This window comes from Sinohyriopsis cumingii, chromosome 15 (assembly GCF_028554795.1).
Source record: "Sinohyriopsis cumingii isolate HCF-2022 chromosome 15, ASM2855479v2, whole genome shotgun sequence".
Classification (NCBI taxonomy): domain Eukaryota; kingdom Metazoa; phylum Mollusca; class Bivalvia; order Unionida; family Unionidae; genus Sinohyriopsis; species Sinohyriopsis cumingii.
In genome coordinates, this window is record NC_142975.1 from 16676520 (window position 1) to 16700419 (window position 23900).

General features: G+C 37.5%; 1 protein-coding gene across 1 annotated transcript in view; it reads right to left on the reverse strand.

The window, feature by feature from the left end:
- Window positions 1–8625: 8625 nt before the first annotated feature.
- LOC149781324 (solute carrier family 35 member F6-like) overlaps window positions 8626–23900 on the reverse strand; it is a 44879-nt gene continuing 29604 nt past the window's right edge. The window contains exons 7-8 of the mRNA XM_089935423.1: window positions 13097–13405; window positions 8626–11327 (exon numbers count right to left, since the gene is read on the reverse strand). Of these exons, the coding sequence (XP_089791549.1) occupies window positions 11269–11327; window positions 13097–13405 (368 nt within the window). The 3' untranslated portion in view covers window positions 8626–11268. The remainder of the gene's footprint in view (window positions 11328–13096; window positions 13406–23900) is intronic.

The window sequence follows — 23900 nt, forward strand, 5'->3', positions numbered from 1 at the left end:
GTGGTAAGAGCGTCCGCCTCGGATGCGGTAGGTTGTGGGTTCGATCCCCGGTCGAGTCATACCAAAGACTAAAATGGTACTAACAGCTGCCTCGCTTAGTGCTCAGCATTAAGAGGCTAGAGTTAGGACTGGTTGGCCTGGTGTCAGAATAATGTGAATGTTTGCGGCATGACGCCCCAGTGCTAGACATCACTATAAATTGCCACACTGCAGACATCGTAGCTACGTTAAAATTTCAAATCACACACATACACACACGCGCTTTGCACGAGCAATTCGAGTTCCGATAAATATTCAGACAGAAGAAAAATCACGTTTTTATACACGTTGAATTTACGCTCGTTTACTCATAATTGTCCTCTAATAGTACTGGTACAATAAAACTGTCGATTGGCGGAAATTCCTTAAGTCGATTAATCTTAACCGAAGCATGTAATGTGTCAGAAGTTGCCTTGAGATCCATCTCCTCCAAATAATTTGTATACGCTGAAGCGACCATATGGGTCACATATTTTTAGGTAAACATGCTGATAAAGACATTAATGAGCCGCAGAGACCTCTACCGGACTAAGATTCACCTTATCATACACTAAATAATGTTGCCTCGGTATTAATCTGTTACCGAGTAGATTCCAAATTGTATCGTATTTTGATACTTAAGTTTAAGGTTGCTAATCTTTCCCCGCAACTCAGGTATTGCCTCTGGAGGATCAAAAAAGCTACCGATTGGGATGATATCCTTAAAATCGTCACTGATATCCTGAAGACACAATTAGAACATACGCGGTTTAAGATTAAAACTTTCAATGTAAGTATACGCGGTCGCGACCAAAGCAGGATCCACCACTTCGTAATCGAGGTACTGTATGATGTAAAAGTACGCCTCCATCGCCATGTTGTTGGTTTCTTGTTTATTCTTATCTCGTCATTGTGTTAGTTTTCTTCCAGAAATTTATCTGGTTATATTTTTTAAATTTTTTGCCAAGATAAGCTCGACGATTTCATGATAGAGTTAGGCTAGATGTGGTTAATGAAGTCCTCAATCTCCTTTGACATCACAGTTGATTCTCTGTCGTTACAAAACGTCTCAACAGAATAACCATTTACCGATGGTGACTTTTAATTGCTGATGCCTCATCTCCGCCACAGACACACGAGTTTTGAAAGCCTCATCGTAATTCGTGAATTTATCATGATCGTTTTTCATGTCAACTCGCTCCCTGGCTGTAAGGCTGTCTGAGCCGTGAAGCAATAGGAATCTCTATATGTGTTTTAAGATCATAATAAATGTAAGAATTCTAAAAAAATAAATACAAAATTTAGTTTAAACACAATGTACCTTAAAACTATCTTTTTAGATTAGGGAAAGTTTTAAATACTCTAAAAATATAAACAGGAAGGGACAGTACGAGATAAGGACGTGATGGGGCTATGTCACATGACGCCACGCGAAGTGAACAGGCATATGAAACAGTTTTGCAAAACTACCCCAGGTAGGAAAACTTACATGCATAACATAAAGACAAAGACTATCGTGTAATTTTGTCTTCTATTTCTTTCCTGTGCTGTACCCCTTTGTGTGGGAACTTAAACCCTCTTGGAACTTTGGCAATAATCCAATAAATAATTAGAGGCGGCCTATCTCGAGTTGAGAGAAATACAAATTGATAAAGAAATAATGTGTGAACCCCAACTCGAGCACAGCTGACCTCAATCAATAAACCAATTATGCGAAGAACGACACTGATTAACGCTCACATGAAACAATAGGGAATTTTTCTTCTTTCTTCAATCAAACCGTTATTACACCGTTACTTCGCCGAAATTCAAAATTAAAATGAATTAATATAAAAGTAAAGTTTTGATCCAGTTATCATCTGGATCGCAAGACAGCTGGGGACGATTTGACAATAACTGGCTATCCCTACATGAAAACTATATATAGCACACATACAATATGGCATATACTCATATAGCACACACAGGATATAGGCGACCTTTAGCCAAGGTCTACTTGGAATCTAGGGAAGGGATTTCGAGTTAGGTTATAGAAACCCACTCGGAAGAACAACCCTATAAATAACACTAGGGATTTAAATTAATACCCGGTCCAAAATTTAATCTAAATAAATTTTTGATATAAATTCTATCTTAAAATAAAACAAACAACATATCTGTGGGGGTAACACTTACACATAAAACACCTTTTATTAGGATAATGGGGGAGTCCATCTGTCTGGTACCCCCCAAAAAGTAATTGCTACCTTGCTTGTAACTTGATATCCAACAACACTAAAGTGGTATCGACTCCAACTATAAAATGCCCATCCATGTTGAGATTACCTTCTACGCTATCCCCTTATTTATTTAATGCGCAGTCTTTGACTTGCTTGTAATTAACTGCTTGATAATCATCTATGGGGTCATTTCCCTGACAGAGGTCTAGCATTTTTCTATTCTACATGTGTAAGTTCTCAATCTAGGTGATCTTATCTTTTCCGACCTTAAAAATTTCTCCTTCTTGAAGTACATTCACGCGGAATCCTTCTGGGGAATACCGTAATGAGATCATAAGCAACATAATTTTTCGGTTATGTTTATAAATTCAGTGATATACTTCGATGAATGATACCCAACCCGAATACCATAACGCTGTCCAGATCGACATGTGGTGTAGAAATGATCTGTCGGATGGACGGCAAAGTGCCATTTTTAGCGGGTGCTCATAGTACAATGATATTCTTGGTGATTAAAATACCACCCGTGGTAAGATTACTACTCAAGGTTGCGCTTCCGCTCATCGTTCCACCACTGTTTTCACTTACGGTTCGGCGCGGTATCAAGTGTGGAACGACCAACTGCTTGATATTCAATCACCCCATCTGTCAAACGTGCTACTCGTAAACCCCGCAGAACATTTCCGCCCATGTTTAAATTTATGTAATCGTTCCTCCTAGTCTACTCAACTTCGAATTGCCATATGCTGTTACTCGGACCACATCGGGACGGCATTATCATTTGGGTCAAGACCACTATCGCCAGTATTTAAAATACTCTTTCCACTCATGTTAAGGTCGCCAATCATAGTTCCGTCGGACAGCGATAACTTTTTATGAGCATGACTCGGCGTGGCAGTACATGTTTCATCGACGCTGTCAGACGTTGACAAGTTAATGATGCGCTTTCTGCTCGTGTTAAGTGTACCGGTCACGGTAATGCCGGTTTTATTGAATTTGTTACTGACATTATCCGCTGGTTTGATAATCGTTTCACCTCCGATGAGAGTGCCAAACGCCGAACAACTCTATATACTTTAATGCTGCATAATTTTCCCTCTCCAGATTGACTCGTTTATTTATCGCGTATTAATATAACACGTACATAATCAAGATTTACACAGAGATCGCGAGTAAACCACGACACCGTTTTATATTACTGGACTGTCATTAAGTGATCAGAGAGCCAACCAGTCGTGGTAAGACCAACTTGCTGGTGAAAATATTGTTGAACAATGGACTCAAATATGACATAGTAACGATTTACACTCTCATCCTGGGTCAGGATAATTATAAAAATTTATCATTTTTCAGCGAGATTTTAAATCAGCTGTGCCAATGGGTCTTCTGATCGGGATGTTATTACGATAATAGAGCCGGACGAGATTCTTCCGTTGCAACAACTCGATGACGAACATGGTCAGGTATTATCTGATGACATAAAAACTGTCGTCAAACATGAAAAAGACCTGCGAGTATTGTTCACACTCAATAAACAATCAATGCAACGCTGTTTATCTGGTGCAGTCGTATTATGACGTTCCAAAATATATCACACCAAACGCAGATTGTTTTGTACTCGTATCCGGGTCTGACAAGCGCGACATAGATTCGATAGTGAGAGAACAATGCAGGCCAACCACTGCTGCGGAATTCATACGGGCTTATCACAAAGCGATTCCGATCCGGTACGATTTTTTTGACGTTACATGGTGACGCAGAGAACGTTCGGAAAGGTAACGACTGATTACATTCTTGATACCCATAGTGAGTATTTCCGTGATAGTTTTATCCACCACGATAGTATATATCGCGATGCCATTTGTCAACGTAATATCACCCAGAGAATGAACCGAGTTAATATTGGGGGGGGGGGGGGATTCGAAGAGCGTCAAGTATGTAAGCAACACGTGTTTGAAGCGCCTATTGTCGTACAAGAATTTCTACCTGATATTGCCATGCCATTATTTATTCCGGTGACAACAGCAAGTAAAGTCATACGATGTTGCAACTGAACATGATGTAAAACAAGACGCTCCGTTTAGAGCATTAACAGCTAAACAGCGGACCCAACAAGAGATGTCACAAGGTATAATTGACACAACGTTGCCACAGTATGGTCATCGCGTTGATGCTGTTACTGATGATCGCAAATAACAAGAAATAATACATCAAACGCTAGATGAGATTTTACAAAAGAACTATCATTTAGATGAGGAATATTATCAAACACCGTACGGAGATTACATCAACAATGATTTGAAACAGGATACTTAACAAGAGTAGGATAAAAGTGACCTAAAACCACTTAAAATGACGAAGGGCCCTTTCAATGGGGAAACAGACATCAAATATAAAAAGCAGTCAGAGGTAGTGCAGCGACTAGAATTACTTTCCATTAATTCGCCGGAAACATTGGGGTGGAAACTGATAATGAAATTGTGAAAAGTTTGGTTCATTTAGCGGCGCCAGGAACATGATCGAGTGAGGATTATCCTTTGCTTTGTCAGATTTAATCGGTTAAATCGTCCGGACGTGAGTAAACGCCGTCAATTGCAGATCTTTAACCTTGTTTTTTTTGGTGTTTATTTAAAAAATAAATCCTACACGGTTTGTATATTATCATGTCAGTCACCAACACGATGATGATGTTTGATCCGAAATCCGCACAGGCCAACAGTCATAATTTTACTTTGCGTTATGCGCCTCAGAATCCACTCGACGAAGAGGCCGAGGACGATATAGAGTTGATCAGTGCCAAGTTTGGGACGAGTTTCGTAACGTGACTTCGCACAATTACGTTTGTGTCTCAGAAGATGACCCATGTAGCTTATAACATCGTCGACATCGCCAGCGAAATCAAGCTTTTAATCACCGTATACAGTCATAACGCGAACATCAAACCGGAACCCAACTGCGTCACATTGAAAACCAGAGTTACTCACGCGGGTGGTTATCGTGCGGAGTTCAACCTCGCTAACACTCTCGTTCTGATCTTGGGGTTTTCTCAACACAAGGATGTTTCTGACGTTGCTCTGCCAACGGATGATCTAGTTAACAAGGGTGGTGTCACCGAGGGGGATGCCCCCGGTGAATATCAGCAACATGAATAGTCTTCTCATAATGTGTTCGATCGCGAAAGGGTCTTATGACACCCGTGGTCGCACCATTTGTAGTTTCTCTCCAAATCAACCACAAAACTATCTCCATTGATCATTTGGTAAATAATGTTTGTTGTATCTTCGCGGTGGCCATCTCGATCAAGGATCAGTTTGGAAATGGAGTCGATTGTAACAACGACTTGTCAAGTTATATTTTTATCTGAGATAAATAGATTGACTTTACCTCAACGCGTGTAGTTGTAGTGTATAATGATAAAGCCCATCACGATTCAGCGACAAAAGATTATAAGAGGATTGTTATCCACTTTGTTCCCAAAGTCACGTCGACGTTGCCAGGATTAGCCAGAAAGGTCGCGTTTGAAGCGTTAAAGTCAGCTTTGACCGCTGCATCACCATCAGCCATTGGTGATAGGTTTTTGATGAGATTAAGGATAAAACCCTGCTACCAACAGCAGCTGAGATAAACTTTTATGGAGATCTGAGCAAAAACAATAACTCATTCTTCAATCAAAAAAAGGAAATAGAGACTCGAGAAAAAGATTGAATTCAAGAGTGGAATATCTTATCAATGACAATGAAATAATAATAATAATAATAACAAATTACAAGTACAGGAGTTGCATCAACTAAGACTTCAAGGTCAAATGATAAGGTCTAGGGTTAAATGGCAAAAAACTGACAGTTTTGCAACTTAGACGACCAGAACTAACTTAGCAAATATATGAAAAGTATTGTAAAAAGTGACAGAACTCTCATATAAAGCACATTTTTTTTAAAGAGACAATATTATTTTGAAATTCTACATGCCTCAAGAGTTGTTGAAATCATTGATCTTAGTTAATACTTGTTTACTTTGGTATAAAAAAATTGCAAAGAAAATTTAGTCAAGAATTACCTGCATATTCCAAAGCTTTAGCTGCCCCCATAAACACGAATGATCGTAAAAGTCCAGGATCAGGTGGTTTATGTGCCGAAGCTTATTAAGTCTTTTTTTAAGTCTTTTTTTTTTTTTGGGGGGGGGATGATTTAGAATATTTTCTAGTTAGGTCAATTAACTATAAAATGGTCTCTCAACAACTCAGAAGGAATGAGTTATTACTTGAATTCTTAAAGGCGATAAAGATAAGAACTATTTAAAGACTTGTAAACCAATACTCTCCTTAATACAACCTATAAAGTGGCCGTATTATGTATTGCTAATAGGATGTTTAAAAATAACCATACTTAATTAGTGACGATCTAACTAGTTTTAAGGCTGGTAGATCCATTGGTAAGCATATGACAGCAGTATATGATGTAATGTTTTATCTTGAAACATGCCTTGATTGCTGCCATGGATTGACCTTTAAAAAGCCTAAATTCTGTGGAATATTTTTTATCTAAAATACAAAACATTTCAACAGTAGTAATTCAATCATAAAATGGATTGAAACATTTGATAACAAAATAAAATCTTTTGTTAACTGTTAATGAAATGTTTCCTATTTGTTTCATATATATATATAGAGAGAGAGAGAGAGAGAGAGAGAGAGAGAGGATGCAGACAAAGTGACTTTCTTTCATCTTATTAGTTCGTACTCTATGCAGAGATGCTGTCATCATTGACTAAAACAAATGAAGATAGTAATGGTATTGATATAGATGGAAATAAATTTCCAATATCTCAGTATGAGATGATACCACATTAATTCTGAGTGAATCCAAAATAGTTCGAGAAAATACAATTCTCATATTAAAATTCTATGTAAAGATCTCTGACCTTGATGTAAATACTGATAAAACAATAGTACTACAGGTAGGAAGCAAGAAAAACAGCAACAGCTGTTTGTATATAGAGTACAATTTATGATGGACAGATGACTGTTTCAAAATATTAGGCATTATCTAAGCTGCATTGTAAATCTTGCTTTAGTTTTGTTTTTGTGGGTTGAAATTTAATGTTATTTTTCAGTACATGGCAGCAAGTAAAACTGTCAGAGGAAGAGCCCATAAAACTCCATGAAGAACTACAGAACTAACTGAAGCTACGTGCAAGCTTTCTCACATACCCACATTGACTGAGCCTGAGACTCAAATCAAGACTGACTGAGGTAAGATGGCCGTGATCGATAAAGGTGAGAACTTTAGATCATTCAATATCCTTGGTCCCCGATTGTAAATCTTAAATTATGATGATCAATTAAATGAAACAAAAAATTTATTGACTCAGTGGTAAAAGAGAATTCTTACCCCTTATGGGAAAATTACTGTAACTAAATTAACTGCCTTGTTAAAATTAACTAAAAAAAATTTGATTTTCTCAGAATGGTTAAATAAATAATGAAACAGTTCCAATCTACATGCATTTGTAGAAAAGGTCACTTGACAAGAAAAAAGAAAAGTAATAAATAAAAGTTATGAAGTAGAAGGACATCCAATGATTGATTACAAATATTTCATTCTTTCTCTTAAAATCTTCTGGATCAGAAAAAAACTTACCAAAAGTACACAACGAAGTAAACTATGTTTCCTTGTTAATTGTTTAAAGGAATTTAACAAATCTGGTATCAGCGATAGAAAAAAATTGTTGGATATGTTGATAATAAAGTTTGAAAGGATGTTCTTTTTTTGTTACAACATCTTCTCAAAAAAGAATATTCCAAAGACATTAACAGATTTTTGTACTTTATCCCTACTGGATTATGAAAATTTTAAGATCAGAGAGTCTATATCTGTTTTGGAAAAAATGGTCATAAAAATGTATACTTCTTACAAATGACACTGTCCAGAGTAATGGAAAATTTCTTTCATGGCAAAATCTAAATGATAGATATAATGTTGAGACAAACTTTTTTACAACATGCAGAGGTTCTTAACTCTATGAAATTATATATGAATAGATTATCCATTGATCCCCAACCAGAAAGTTTGGAAAAAACGTGGATTGAAAAATAATATTACTTCTCAAATCTAAGAAAGCAATAAATGGAAAATACAATTTACACAACTAAAACAAATGGATTGGGCAAAGCATTTTCCAAAAATATGTAAAATTGCAAAATTGTTGAATCTAATATGGTTCAGTAAAATAATACCCTTTAACAAAGAAAAACTGGAATATCAACAAATAATAAATGTTCTCTTTTGCCCATTCACCTGAAACATTAATCCATCATTTTTTAAAGTGTGCTATAGTGAAACAAGTTTTTAATAATCTGAACCAGTGAATCTGAAATACACAACACCAATTTCTCTCTTACTTTTCACTTTAATAATGAAGGTGTATAAGCAGACATTGTAATCAATTTTATAATACTGATATCTAGAAGATACATATATATCATGCACTATGAAAGAAAGCCTACATCTCTACCTTTGTCTGGGAAGTTTTTTTAATGATAATAATTTTTAAGCTGGAATTAGCCACAAAAGAAACAAACAATAAACTGGAATGATTTTAAACTGAATGGCACACATGTATTCGTCAGTAGTATAGCAGCTATATTTCTGTCATTCGCTTAAAACTAATTAAAATTGGTTACATGATTTCTGAAAATCGTTATACATTACCAATATATTAACAATCCTGAATTATCAGTTTTGTCTAGACTTTATAAATTTTATCTTAAAGTATAATAAACTTTGCATATATTTATTTTATTTGTATGTCTTTGCTAACAATATTTCAGTTTCTTACCTATTTTCATCTACACATTTCTTTTCTTCTTACACATATAATATATATACTGCTTGAAAAAATAACAGTAATTTCCAACAGTCATATTTACAGCAATGGCATCATATATGTTTACCTTTTCTAACTATATATTCACTTCTTACTTCTTGTTATTTAATATTCCTATTCTCCTTCTAACCGCTTAAAACCATTACATAGACAACACAAGTGGAATAAAGGAACTGCAAGGTAGTCCATGGAATGGCTCCCCAGCCCATGCAACCTCTTCATTAAAAACCCTCCCCAAAATCTGTGGTCTAACACTAAAATATAAAGCCAGTAACAAATGAAATGTAGGTCACAGTGACCTTTTGTTGTAAAAGATATGGTACTAATAGAAATGCATACAATCATCTAGTTTGATGAACCTAGCATGAACAGAGCATCAGAAAAAAAAACTACAAAATTGAACCTGAGTCGATGAAGTATGAATTATGAATCAACAAGACCTATGTATCTCCAAGATTTATGATTCCAGGTATAACAGTATGTAAACAGGGTACAAAACAACTCAAGCCAAATGCAAAAACCAAGAATGTACAAATAATCTACATCTTCAAAATTAATACTCTCAGCATCATTCCAAGGTGGTAGGTGTTATGGAACACTCTCCAAACTGTTGCCTTTGACTTAAGAAAATAAGAAAAGTTTACGGACAGAATGGCTATAAGCATGTAGGTAGCGCCACTACTTTGTGTTGGCAAGCTATGATTGTGTGTGTGTGAGTCAGTTGGATTTTTAACATAGCTTTAACAATTTTTCAGTCATATTGATATGATGTCTTCAGTGTGGCAGTTTATAGTGATGTCTAGCACTAGGGCATCATGCCACAGACATGTAACATGATGTCCCACGGTGAGTGCCAAGTGAGGCAGCTGTAAATACCATATTTATAAGTCTTTGGTATGACTCATCCAGGGATAGAACCCACAACCTCCCACATCCGAGACAGTTGCTCTAAGCACCCAAGCCACAGGAGCTATAAATGGGGCAGGTGGTCTAAATATATGAGGGATTTAACAAAGAAATCAAAGTACAGCCTGCAAAAATGATACATGATTTCATGCATTCAGTCAATGCACAATTGTCAGCTGATTTTCATGCATTAAGTTGATGCATGATTTTCATACATTCAGTTGATGTTCATGTATTAAATCGATGAATGACTTTCACGCATTAAGTTGATGCATGGTTTTTGTAAATTCACTAAATGTTCATGCATTAAACTGATGCATGATTTTCATACATTCAGTTGATTTTCATGCACTAAGCCGATGCATGATTTTCATACATTCAGTTGATTTTCATGAATCAGTCGATACATGATTTTCATACATTCAGTTGATTTTCATGCACTAAGCTGATGCACGATTTTCATAAATTCAGTTCATTTTCATGTGTTAAGTCGATGCATGGTTTTCGTACATTCAGTTGATTTTGAGGCTAAATTTGAATGAAATCAGCATGAATCCTTTGATCACATCTTGACCTTGTTCTATTATTCCTTGTTTCAATTATTATTTTTAAAAATAAATATCAAATGTTCTTACAAAGGTTAAGAAATTATGGCCTGCAAGAATATACTGTAAAGCATCAATCAAACAGGATTCCAGTGTTATAAAGACTAATGGAGCTTTATTATGCATCTATGTCATTTGTTCTAGAAAAGAATTATTATTTGAAAACATCTTAACGTTATTTAGGTACTTGTTCTTCAAAATTAGATACATAAGAAAATGTACAAACAAAATAAGATTAGACATAAAGTAGGTCCAACAGAAAGCAACTTCATTATCTTACACATGTTTGTCACTTTTGTGGTTAATACAAACCATTAAAATAAAAATTAAAATTGTGGGCCTTTTGTGAAAACAATACAACTTTTTCTTAATCCATGAAGTACTGATGAAAAGTCATTGTTTGCAAAACCACAAAAATGTGTACCATTGAAACTATATTAACATTATCTGCTAAAATGTGACAATTTTAATATCCCCAAGATGGGATAATGAATAGAGTCAGTTATGATATTCATCCGACAATGGAAATGGAATGGTCATATCATCAACATATATATGTGCTTTCTTGAATACATCAATGGTGAGTTGCTGCCATCAAAACATCTTAAATTCTGCACATCTCAAAACATCTCTGTTCAAATCACTGCTGGGTTTTGGAACTGCTCACCTGTACCATAATTAGCTACTTGTACTTCTGAAAAAGTATGAAGAACATTTTAGTCAGATTTAGATCCAAAATTTGAGTTGTTCATTATTTACTGATTTTTTAAACCCAGAATCATGCAAAAAATATGATGAAATAAGTTCTCTAAAACACATATGTTCCCAATGTATACCAAAAAGACTTCAAAATGTTTACAATATACAGCCATTGCTACAAAGGCACTAAAATCGAATCAACTAAATATGCACACAAAAATGCCTACTAAATTCTATTAGTCTAATGCTAACAACTTTTTCATTAAATCAAGGTACAAAACAGTAAACAGAAAATTTTGCTAACAGTCTGAAAATCGACCTAATTATGCAAAAAAAAATACAGAGTTTCAAATATAACGTCAATCCAATCAGTAATTCTCAATTAAAGAAGCAGAAAGAAAAATAATAAGTGTTTGTGCCTGTACTTTAAATGGACAGCAAACATCATTCTATTCATAAAAGATAGGTCTTCACTGAATACAGATAAACTACCACAGTGCTATAAATTATCTTAACACATTAACCTCTGAAGGCTTTTGTTGTTTTCGTCTGAAATTCGAGTAGGAAACACATTTTGGAAGCTATTTCTGAATAAATCCTAAAACACCAACTTCCAGGTGATTTTCCAATAACATACTGCCTAACTGTCTCAGAAACATAATTTTTTCATTTTTGGCTTAATGGACCCATTATTTTTGTATCGAGACCACTCTTTATTCCAAATGCCCATCTTATCCTACGTTTTGCAAAGGTTCATCTGTCCTTTTGCAGTTCATACTGGTCTGCCTTACATCTGAGGCCAAAAAGTCTAAAATCTGGACACAAAATTGGATTCCGACCACAGGCAAATGTTAGGTAGAACAAAATTGGGTCCAATAAATGAGGTTTTTCCCTCTGTATTTTGTAGTGCAACTAGAAATTCCAGATTTTTTGGTATCATTGTAGAGCTACATCTGTCTACATTTCTATAATACCACCCACTTTAGTGTATCATACATGACCTTGACACTACTGAGCTACTGCCTCTTGCCACTTAAACTCGTCACCAGGGGTTAATGAGAAAAGGCAAAATTTAGCAATATGGGATGGTTGGACGGATAGGTGGACAACTGCAACACCATAATCCCCTGTCTAGTGTGGCATAAAAAGACAAAATTCTGAATCAACTCATCTTAAATATCACTGAATGATTATCATACAATTATTCAAAAGAAACAAAATTCAAGAGACAAGGACAGATCAATGTTTACAATATATTTAAATGCTTACACAGTATATCTTTGCTTACCAGCTGGAGTACTTAAAAGTGTATCCTGCATATAAAAGTTTTCACAAATTCTTAAATGCAACTTTGACAAAGTGTGACTAAATATTGCAGACATTCTGGTCACACGCAAAGCTCCTTTCTAAATCCATGAATTATTAAAATATAGAACAAAAGGATTAATACTCTCTAGGTCACACTGAATGGAAAAATATACAAAAAATAAAACATAAACATGTACATCAAGGTGTTCAGAGAATGTGTAGGTGATCTGGATTTGTAACGTAGCTTTAAAAATTTTTCAGTCTTTCACCACGATGTCTGAAGTGTGGCAGTTTATAGTGATGTCTTGTATTGAGGCATCATGCCACAGACATTATGTACCATCCAAATGGGACCTCAAGGTAAGTGCAGTTGATAAAAGTTTTATTATTATAAGACATCAAAGTGATGGTGAAAAACTTATAAGAGCTCCCAAAATTATAACAGGATTAACTTACCTGTCTGATTAGATGTAAGATGTTCCCGTTCTTCATCTCTGTGTTTTCCTTCTCCTCTCCGTTGCCATTTTTCTCTGACTGCTTTTATCGCAGGCATGATGATCAGCTCATTGTACAGGCAAGTGCCAGACAAAAGCATGATGAATCCAAGCACCTGCAGACCTTGGAACTTCTGCCATGCTACTGCCATGGATACGACCCAGATTACTAGAGTCCTAATACTGTCCAACACCATGCGTGTAGTGGCACTGATCTCCTTGGTAACACTTATCCCCGCAAAATTGAAAAATGCTATACTTACAATATTTCCTGTGAGAAGAGGAAAAAAAGTGCCATAGAGAGTGTAACAAAAAAAAGAGGATTTTCTTTTGGTTAAATGGAGTGCAACAAAAAAAAAACAACAACAGGATTCTCTTTTGGTTAATAAATAAGTGGCTTTCTGAACTTTTCAGATATCTAAATACAGGTCATGGAACTCAAGTTGAAAATCATGCAAAAATTATTTTCAATGTTATGTCCAGAGCAGCAAATCATACAGCATTGTTTAATTTGTTCTGAAAAACTCTAGACAGTGATGCAAGTTTTTTGTTGCAGGGAGAAGGTGCTTCAAAAACTTTGTTACCATATACACTCATATGTATGTCATGACAAACTGCAAACTGCACTGACTCAAACCTGCTGTTGCACAATCTGCTGGCAGATCTGGATCTAGTTTGTTAGGATAGTTAAGCAGAACACAAAACAGACCCTGATCTGCTGGCACACTAGGTGATGGCAGCTCAGGGTCTATGCTGTTTGTTAGGATAATTCATTAGAATAAATCACAAAGACCCTAACCAGCTGGCTCATTAGGTAATGGCAGATCAGTGTCTATGCTGTTTAAAGATGGACCTGACTTCTAGGTGAGTGTATGCCATACTCTCCTTTTTAAAAGTATAAAAAATAACAGTATTACAAATATATAAAATATCAAACAAGTCCCACCTGAGTAAGCAAACACTTTATAAACTTACTTTACTTTTGCCATCATTAGAAGTATGCAGTCTGCATGCAGAATACACAATTGCCTTTGTGAATGTTTTTTTGTTTTTTTAAACTTCCAACACAAATTTGCTCCCTAAGATTCTTAAGGTTTTCCAGATTGTCAGTCTATAATAGATTTGTACTATCTTTCACTCTCTCTATAAATACGTTGACACAGTCACACTTGACTATTAAGCAACGGGTGGTACATGGTCAAAGATAAAGTAAAGATGGAAGTGATAGGACAGTCAGAAGAGTAATGATAGGAAAGGCAGAAATAAGTAAAAGTGTGTCAGTGTACGTTTTCGTCCCTTCATACTCAGACCAATCCGGCTACCGTAGCGGCAATGAGATATGGAACCTGAACCGGCATAGCCCTGAGAATCACTAGGTCTTATTTGTAACTGACTAGTTCATTAGAATGTGATTTTGGAAAGCTCCTGCTTGTGAGATACCATGTCAGGAGCTTCTGCAATTATTAATGGTAATTTGTTCCAAGTCCCTACTGTACATGGGAAGAAGCTGAACTTGAAACAATTTGTCGATGCTGACTTTAATTGGAACTTGTTCCTGTGGTTTGCCCTAGTTTGGCTATATGCCAGGGTCAGGTATTTGTCTGCTGGCATGTCCACTAGGTTGTTTGCAATCTTGTACATCATGGTTAGCTGGGCCTTGGTTCGCCTGGAGTCGAGTGATTCCCACTGGAGATGGTTGAGCATTGCACTGACACTGCTAGTGTTACGATATTTATTTGTGGTAAACCTAGCCGCTCTCCTCTGAACCATCTCTATCTTATTTGTTAGATCTTTACTATGTGGGTTCCACACAGTCGAGCAATACTCAAGACCTGGTCGAACCAGAGTGAAATATGCCACACTTTTTACTTCTTCATTGTTGATTTGGAGGTTGCGGCGCAGGAAACCAAGGTTACTGTTCCCTTTTTTCACTATCTTGTCTATGTGCCTTTTCCAAGAGAGGTCTCTAGACAATTCCACCCCGAGATATTTTGTTGCCTGCTCATTGGCTAACTTGTGCCCCTTAAGAGTATATTCGGACAAGATTGGTGATTTTTTCCTGTAAACTCTTAGGATGCTGCATTTTTCTGGATAGAATGACATACCCCAAGTTCTTTCCCAGAGGGCCAGTTGGTTCAGGTCTTCTTGAAGGATCTCACAGTCCTTGGAGACATTTATTTCCCGGTAGACTATACAGTCATCTGCAAAAAGTCTTGTGTTGGATTTGACGCTTGCAGGTAGATCATTGATGAACACCAGGAAGAGTATGGGACCCAAAACACTCCCCTGAGGTACCCCACTAACAACTGGTGCTGGATCTGATGTTGCTCCATCTACTATAACTCTCTGCGATCTGATAGGAAATCTCTGATCCATTTCTGTGTGTTACCCCTGATGCCATAGTGGTCCAACTTACTGAGGAGTCTTTCATGCGGGACACGATCGAAAGCCTTACTGAAGTCAAGGATTGCAAGGTCATACTGCTTCCCTTTGTCTAAGGATTTGGCGAGCTCATCCACTAGGGTTATGAGCTGTGTTTCACAGCTTCGTCTGGCATGGAAACCATGCTGGCAGTCTGTTAGAATGTTGTAGCGATCTAGATGTTGCATCATGTTGCTGACTATGATGTGTTCAAGCATTTTGCAGCAGATACATGTAAGGGAGACAGGTTTGTAATTGCTGGCCTTGAATCTTTCTCCATTTTTGAAGATAGCTGTAATGTTTGCTGTTTTCCAGACATCAGGGACATGACCTGTTGAGAGGCACTTCTGGTAAATATAACTCAGGTATGGTGCACACTCTTCTACTAGATCTTTCAGGATCCTTGCTGGAATCATGTCTGGTCCTGTGGCTTTCTGTGGGTTAATTTTCCGCAACAAGCTGTATACACCTTCTACAGTAACTTGGATGTCAGGCATTGGTGGGTAACGATCTCCATGTAGGCTTGGTAGATCACTCTTATCCTCTTATGTGAAGACTGACTGGTATTGATGATTCAGTATGTTAGCCTTGTCGGATGCCTCTGAATGTAGTTTCCCGTGTTCCTTGAGTGGTGCCACACCACAGCTGTCTCTACGTAAGGACTTAATGTAGTTCCAAAATCTCTTCTGCTTGTTTGGTTGTTGTTCTTGATGTGGGTTACCGACTTCTATCAAGTTTTCAATATATCTCCAGTAAGCCTACCGTTCTAAGCGTTGTGATCTTGCTTCTGCTTCTTTGTATAGTTTCCGATCTCTTGTTTTTCCTGTTGTTTTCTGTCTTGCAAACAATTTGTTCCGTCTTCTGTGTTGGGCTCTAATGGATTTGTCTATCCAAGGTTTGTTTGTTTTGTTTCCAGATAAGGTCTTAGATGGTATAAATTTATCCATTAACCGTTTGATGTTCTCCTCAAACATTTTCCATGTGTCATTTGCAGAAAGGTTATCTGTTTCACGTAAGAACGATTCTTGTAATGACTTAAATTCTTCACGTAACTGGCCATAGTCTGCATTCCTGTATTGGAAGACTTTACGAGCTGCTTTCTTCACTTTCATTTGTCGTAGGCTGGACTCTATGTAAACTGCTTCATGGTCAGCAATTCCTGGTATGACATCACACTTGTTGATTAGTGTTTTGTTGTTTGTGAAGAACAGGTCAAACAGATTTGAACTAAATTCAGTTACACGTGTTGCTGCATCTACAACCTGTTCCAGGAATGAGTCCTTTATGATATTTAGTAGATGTTGGCATTGGGCATTGTTTGTGGCTTGTGGTAGTGGAAACTCATTCTCCCAGTCAATATCTGCCAGGTTGAAGTCTCCTCCTAGCCATACATGCGCACCTTGTGGGATTCTCGTAAGACATGAGTGAAGCTGATCTAAGTAGTTTGGTTCGGTTAAGGATGGAGGTTTGTAGAAGGCACCAACGTATAGGTCTGATGCCCCTTTAACCTTGATTTTGGCCCAAACTAACTCAAAGTTATTATCTGCCTTAAGTTCTTCTGGCTCGCCGCTGGAATACTGGTCTGATACTAGGACAAATACACCACCCCCATGGGATCCCTCTGGACGATCTTTGTGATAGGACCTGAAATTTGCTGGGAATACTTCAGATGAATTTATGCTGCTGACTAGCCACGATTCCGTACCAATAACAATGGTGGCTTTGGTAGAGGAGATCATATTGCTTAGTAGTCCTTTCATTCCAGGCCCCTTTATAGACTGACAATTAATTACTAGGATTCTCATGGGTAAGTCAGTTCTAATTCCAGTGGGACCATGTGTTGTAGAGGTGCTTCTCTGCTTGTGTGGAGATGAAGTAGCAGTTGGGTTGTTAAAACTTATCTCACTGTCTGCTTGGGTACTGTCACTAAGGCATTGGTAACTATTACTGGTATTGAAGATAAAAGTGTCAAATATTCCAGTGGAGAAGTTTGGCAAACCACACTGAGTACAATCCCAGCTTACATTGTGGAGGGTTTTGAAAACGGCATCTGGCATACCCATACACTCTTGATGATACCATACTTCACACGAGTTACAAGGTGTCGTCCATTTACAGGCTTTGTTGCAGACACCGCAAGGAAACTTGATGGTTCTTGGACCCGGGTTTGGTTCTGGTACATATGATTCAGCTAACAAAAGGCCATATAGATAGAGGAGAACAAGTTTGTTCCTACATACTGGTCCTTTTGCATTCAACATTTTTATTTTTAGGATGGTAATGAGGTGGGTGGTGAGCGATAATTTCTGACGATCCCGAATCAGTACTGGTTGTGTATTATTATTGTCCTCTGCCTGGAACGTCAGGGTTAATATTTTGTGCATGATGAGGGTAAGGGTGATGAAAGATAAGCTAATGGGGTGTATCATGTTTTAACTTATATCTATCAAGTCCCAAAAAAAAAAAGAAATGAAAAGAAAACGGATGTTTACATTTTGAGTTGCATTGTGGGATCTGCTGGTGAGTGACCAGCGTAGATTAAAAGGGAATGCCTTAAATTTTAAATAGAAAAAGTATGAGCAAGGATACTATCAAATTGATTAAGGATATGTTCCAAAACATCATAGAAATGATGTTGGTTTATAGAACCTGGCCTGAATTTGTGGATTTGTTGAAAAGAGTCGTGAGCTAGAACAGGAAGTGACCGATGCCCACCATTTCTATCGTCTTTTTTCAGATACCAAGTTTACCTGTTCATCATCTACAAACCCTATGATTAACCAATTTTTTTTTCAGATTTGGATTTGTAACCATGATTTACATAAGTGCATTATTACAGAGACATTAATGAATATTAAATAAAAGATTGAAAATATATAATATATTTTGTACCTAAAATAAAGTCAGTCTATATTACACAATTCAGAGATGTAGTCATATAGCCTAGGTGTACCTAATCTTTCCGAGTTGGAAATGACCCTTGTCTGTATGATGAGAATTCATCCTCCCACAGGGTGACTTTCTGTTAGTTTCCAGAAGCCTATCCTATGATCAGGTGCATGCCCAGGAGTCTTCATTTTTTAAAGGATGGAGACCACTTGTGGGACATCATTGTTTGGGAGTGATGAGGGAATCTGTCAATAGCAACAGGAAGTATTGCATAAAATTATTCAACAGTCCTGATTATGCACACATGAGGAAGCCATACCAGATTCAGGTTGGTAATGAACTCCATACCAGATGAAAAAAGCGCTGGGATGGACAGAGGTCAGACTTTTCCAGTTCACCAGAAAGCCTAGATGATCTAAAAGTCAAATAAATTTCCTCCAAAGTGGCGTTAAAGCTAAATTCAGTCCATTCTATGGTTGGATCAGAGTTGGATTTATCTGAAGGGGCTACATCACACCCACCTTGTGTCATGTCTCAATCTGGGTCTGCTTGCATACCATCGATGACTCAAGTCCGACCTCTTTGAAAATGTCCCTAGCTCTCCCTGTGGATAATCAAAGAACATTTGGAAGTCCAGATCTGCGGGAACCTCCAGCTGGTTTGCCTGGCATATGGTAAGTCTGGACGCTGGGGGTATATAAGACAGTCTGGCTATCACCGGTACCAGCCACTCCAAAGGCCTGGCTGGACAGAGATACTTCTCAATGAAATCTCCAGCATAGGAAGGGTATGTCGCGAATGGTGTGTCTAGATGGACTGATCTCTCACTAAGACCCACATATATGTTAGCTGGCTGAACCGTTTCAATGAAAAAATCCCCATGCTGAGATGGCTGGATGGCCAGTAACAGTGCAGTAGTACAATAAGTTGGATCCAATGGATCTTGTGTCCTGCCTTACAGTCCTGAAGACCATGCTCCAATATACAGGGGGACTTATGCCCAATGGGCTGCCTAAAATTGTGTGTGTGTGTGTGGGGGGGAATGAGTTGGAATTGCGAGCGATGAACTAGTCAAGCTGAACCTTTTTTAACAAAAGGTCCCCCATGCTGGACAGTCAGTGATGGCTAGATGGCCAATGATGGTGAGGCTGTATTATGAAATGGATCCAATGCATCCAGTACAAACCCCATGTGTCCTGACTAATAGGCCCAGAGACCATGCTCGGACATGTGGGGGGACTTACACCCACTGGGCTCCCTAAAATTGGGAAACACTCCTCCACTGTCAGAAATGCAAGCAATGAACTAGCTGGCTAGGCCGTCTTCACAAAAGGTCTACTGTGCTGGATTGTCGATGATGGTGGGACACAACTGGATGGCCAGTAACAAAACAGTGGTATAAGGAGGTGGATCCAACTGCTCCGGTACTAACCACATGCATCCTGACCTACAGGCCAAAAGACCATACTTGGACATGGTGGGGGATTATGCCCACTGGCAGCCCAAATTTGGGGGACACTACCCCAGTGTATCAGAATTGCCATTGATGAACTTGGATGTATACTGGGGATGTCAACATTGTATTCCTTGACTTATTCTGCCTTTCCTTCCCTTTGATGCCTTATGGACTTATGCTTTGAACTTTGCATTTCATGCATTCAGTAGACATTTCTCATCAAACGATACCAGAAGAGAAAACAAAGCATAAATTAGCAATTCAGCATTTTAGTAACTAGCTAATAGTGTAGGGTTTAACGCCATTCAGCACACAATAGGATATACATGGCGGCCAAATATTAATGGTGGAGGAATAACCCGGGAAAACCCAGAAAGAACCACCGACCCACGAGAAGCTACTGGCAAGCTTTCTCACATACCCACATTGGCTGAATCCGAGACTCGAGCCCACGCAAACAGAGGTGAGATGGCAATGATCCGTAAAGGAGAGCACTTTAGACCACTTGAGGCCCCAGCTAATACTGTAGCCCAGACTTCCTCTGAACATGATGCAAGTCATAAATGTGCACGTAGTATATACAAAACGAGGGTCATGGTAGACTTCCTTGTTCTGAATTTGCATTTCATGCATATAGTTGACATTTCTGTTGAAACAACACAAGAAAAGAAAACAACATAATTCATCATGTTACTAACTTGCTAATATATTCCCCATTACTAATAGAGTAATGGAAGCTAGTCAGTGTCACATTTGATGTTTTCACGACTATGCTTTGAACTTCTGCATTTCATATCTTTATTTGACATTTGTAATGAAACAATACAAGGGAAAAAAAAACATAAAGTAGCTAAAACAACTCCATTGCTAATGAAGGAAGCAAAAACAGTGTCATGTTAACTCATAAATGACCATATGAGGTCAACAACAGCATGGTGTAAAATAGTCATAAAAGAGTTGGTCCATAATGGTCATAAAACTGCTCAAATCTGCAAATATTTTAAAAATAATTTTAAAAATGTGGTTGTCCCATACAATAAATCCAAAATAAAATTTAGACGGTCCAATTTGAATACTAAAATGTCTTGGATTGTTGGCGGTAAAATTTACTTTTTTTTCAGTACAGCAGTGAAACTAAAAACTGGTGACAGTTTCTTTAATCTACCATATGTTATTTCCATTTTGTAATCATTATCAACATATTTTCTTGTGCAGACACGATAATGTTAATGATTACTATTTAAAGCAAAATTAAACAAAAATCATAATATTTTGTATGTCCTGACCTAGCCTCGGCCAGTTTGTGAGCTTGCCAACTCTAAAAAGTTGCTGTTTCAAAGATTGTTTTGATGCATGTTGCTGATTTTATTGTGAGCAAGTGTTAATTGTTAATAATATAAATAGAGAAATTTCTTTTTGACAGGTTTGGAAATAAAGGTATTTGTCTCTAATGGTTAACCACCAGAGGATTTTGTTCAATATGTGATCGATGTATCAAAAATGTAGCACCCATAAGTCGTGATTATGATCTTTTGTTTATATGACAATTACAGGGAACCAATACATGGTATCTGACTGGCAAATTATTAAATGAATACAATTAAGTTTTCTCAACTTCAAAAGTTGGTTTGTCAAATATTTTGAGGCATTGATTTCAAGTTGACAAGATGATAATTGTAAAAGGAAATGGGTCAAATAAGTGTTCACAAATCCTTCAGTTATTAATATAAATAAATCATTACCAACAGTCTAGCTTTCATTATTGTTGATGTAGTTGATAAGTCTGGTCTCTTACATAGGCACACACACACACACACACACACCTGGAAAAAGTTTATAGTCTAATGCAGTGATTTAAAATTTTTATCAGCTAGGACCAGGACTAGAAAATTGAACTTGTATCTGAATTCTAACCCGTTCTCATTTACATGCATTATTTACACATAATTTTTTATATAACCTCAATGGTATACGGTTAAAAAATGTTAACAAAACCAAAAGATACAATAAATATGTGATTTCTTTAAAGTAACGGATTTTTATCTCATCTTTTTACTTGTGCTGGAATATTATGTTTGGGGTAAGCTAAAATTTACAAACATCTAGTTCAATTTTTTAGTCAGTTAGCCCAGGGTAAGCTAACCTTTATTAAATGTTTAAATTCTTGCTAGCAGATCTGTGAGTGGACAGAAGTGGAGTTTGGGGGTGTGCATTGAGATTCTGGCCAGAAACTGGTTGCAATTTGACCGCAAAATCATGTAATGGTAGAAATCATGGCCTAGAGAAATCTGACCACTCATAAAATTCCTGTGCAGTTATCAGTTAGCCAGATGGAGAAACTGGAGTCGGCACAAGTACAGCCTGCCGATGGGAACCACATTCACTTCCAAATTCAAGGTCACCAAAGGTGAAAGAAATAGACAAATGAACAACATGGCCTTGGCTCAGTCCCTTGTCTACTCTGCCACAAGAGAAAAAATAATCCTCTGTTGGTGAGAAAATTCCCCATATATACAAAATCCCAAGATGGAACTAGCTCCAATTTCTCTTGGTTGAGTAAGATGCCCAGTCTGGTCACCATGGAGCAACTGAGAGACATATCTTGTCTGAGGGACTCTAATTGGCCATTGTGCATCAACATGTCATCTAAATATAAGAGGACTGGGATCCCCAGTGATCTCAGGTGAGCAGTAACTACTCCAATGACTCTGGTAAATGGTCTGGATGTTGAAGCTAGTCAGAACAGCACAGCATAAATCTAGAAGATCTCCCTGTCCAAGAAAACCCATTACTTCCTACAAGAGGAAAAGATTTAGGTATGAGAGTACACATCCTGAAGGTCAGTAAAGACTGCCCAGTCACCAGGATTTATGGCATTCCTGACTGAAGCTGTAAAGATTACCCAGTCACCAGGATTTATGGCATTCCTGACTGAAGCTGTGGTCTCAATCTTGAAAGGCTCCTCCTAAAAAAAAATTGTTTAGGGTGGAAAGGTCAACAAATATATGTAAACTCCCATCCCTTTAGGAAGGGACAAATCAGGATGTAGAAAGCTGGTCAATGAACACCCTCCATAATGCAACATTCTACAGAAGTGAGTGCACCTCTTTTAATAATGCCAAATTCTACTGGTGAAACAACAATCGGGTTCTTACCAGATGATGTAGTTCCCAAACTGAAACCAGTATCCTCTATTTAACATTGATAGGACAAAACCACCCAGGGTGGATGGGGGGTAACCTAATAGCAATGTTAAGAAAAGCCGCAACAGAAAATAAAAAGTCAAGCACTGTCAAGAAAACTTAATTCCAGCAATGAATACACTAGATAATTACAATACACATAATAAAAATGCCCAATTAACAGTCTAACAAACACAAAGCAAAACAAATTTCTTGCAGAGTGTAAAGTTTCCAACCAATAAGAGGATGACATTCATAAAAAAATATGATTGCTAATCGGCATGGACTGGCTCATAGCATTGGCTTTTGGAATCTTCCGTAAAGTCACCCTGGGAGGATGAATTTCGCAACATACAGACGAGGGTAATATCCAACCTAGAAAGATTAGCTACACACTAGCAATGTGTGCATGTGACTTAGATTATTAACGTCGCTTTAAAAGATTTTCAGTCATATTGCTATGATGTCTGCAGTGTGGCCGTTTATAGTGATATCTAGCACTGGGGCATCATGCCGCAGACATGTAGCATGATGTCCCACCCAGTCACATTATCCTGACACCAGGCCAACCAGTCCTAACACTAACCTCTTAATGCTGAGTGCCAAGCGAGACAGCTGTTAGTACCATTTTTGTAAGTCTTTGGTATGACTCGGCCAGGGATCGAACCCACGACCTCCCACATCCGAGGTGGACTAGCAATGAGTTTTGGATTTATTATATTAAAATAAAAATGAAAAAGCTTGATCATTTAAAATTCATTTTCACATTTACTAGTCTTGTAAATAATAAATCTAAAATGCTTCCTTTCATTTCTAAC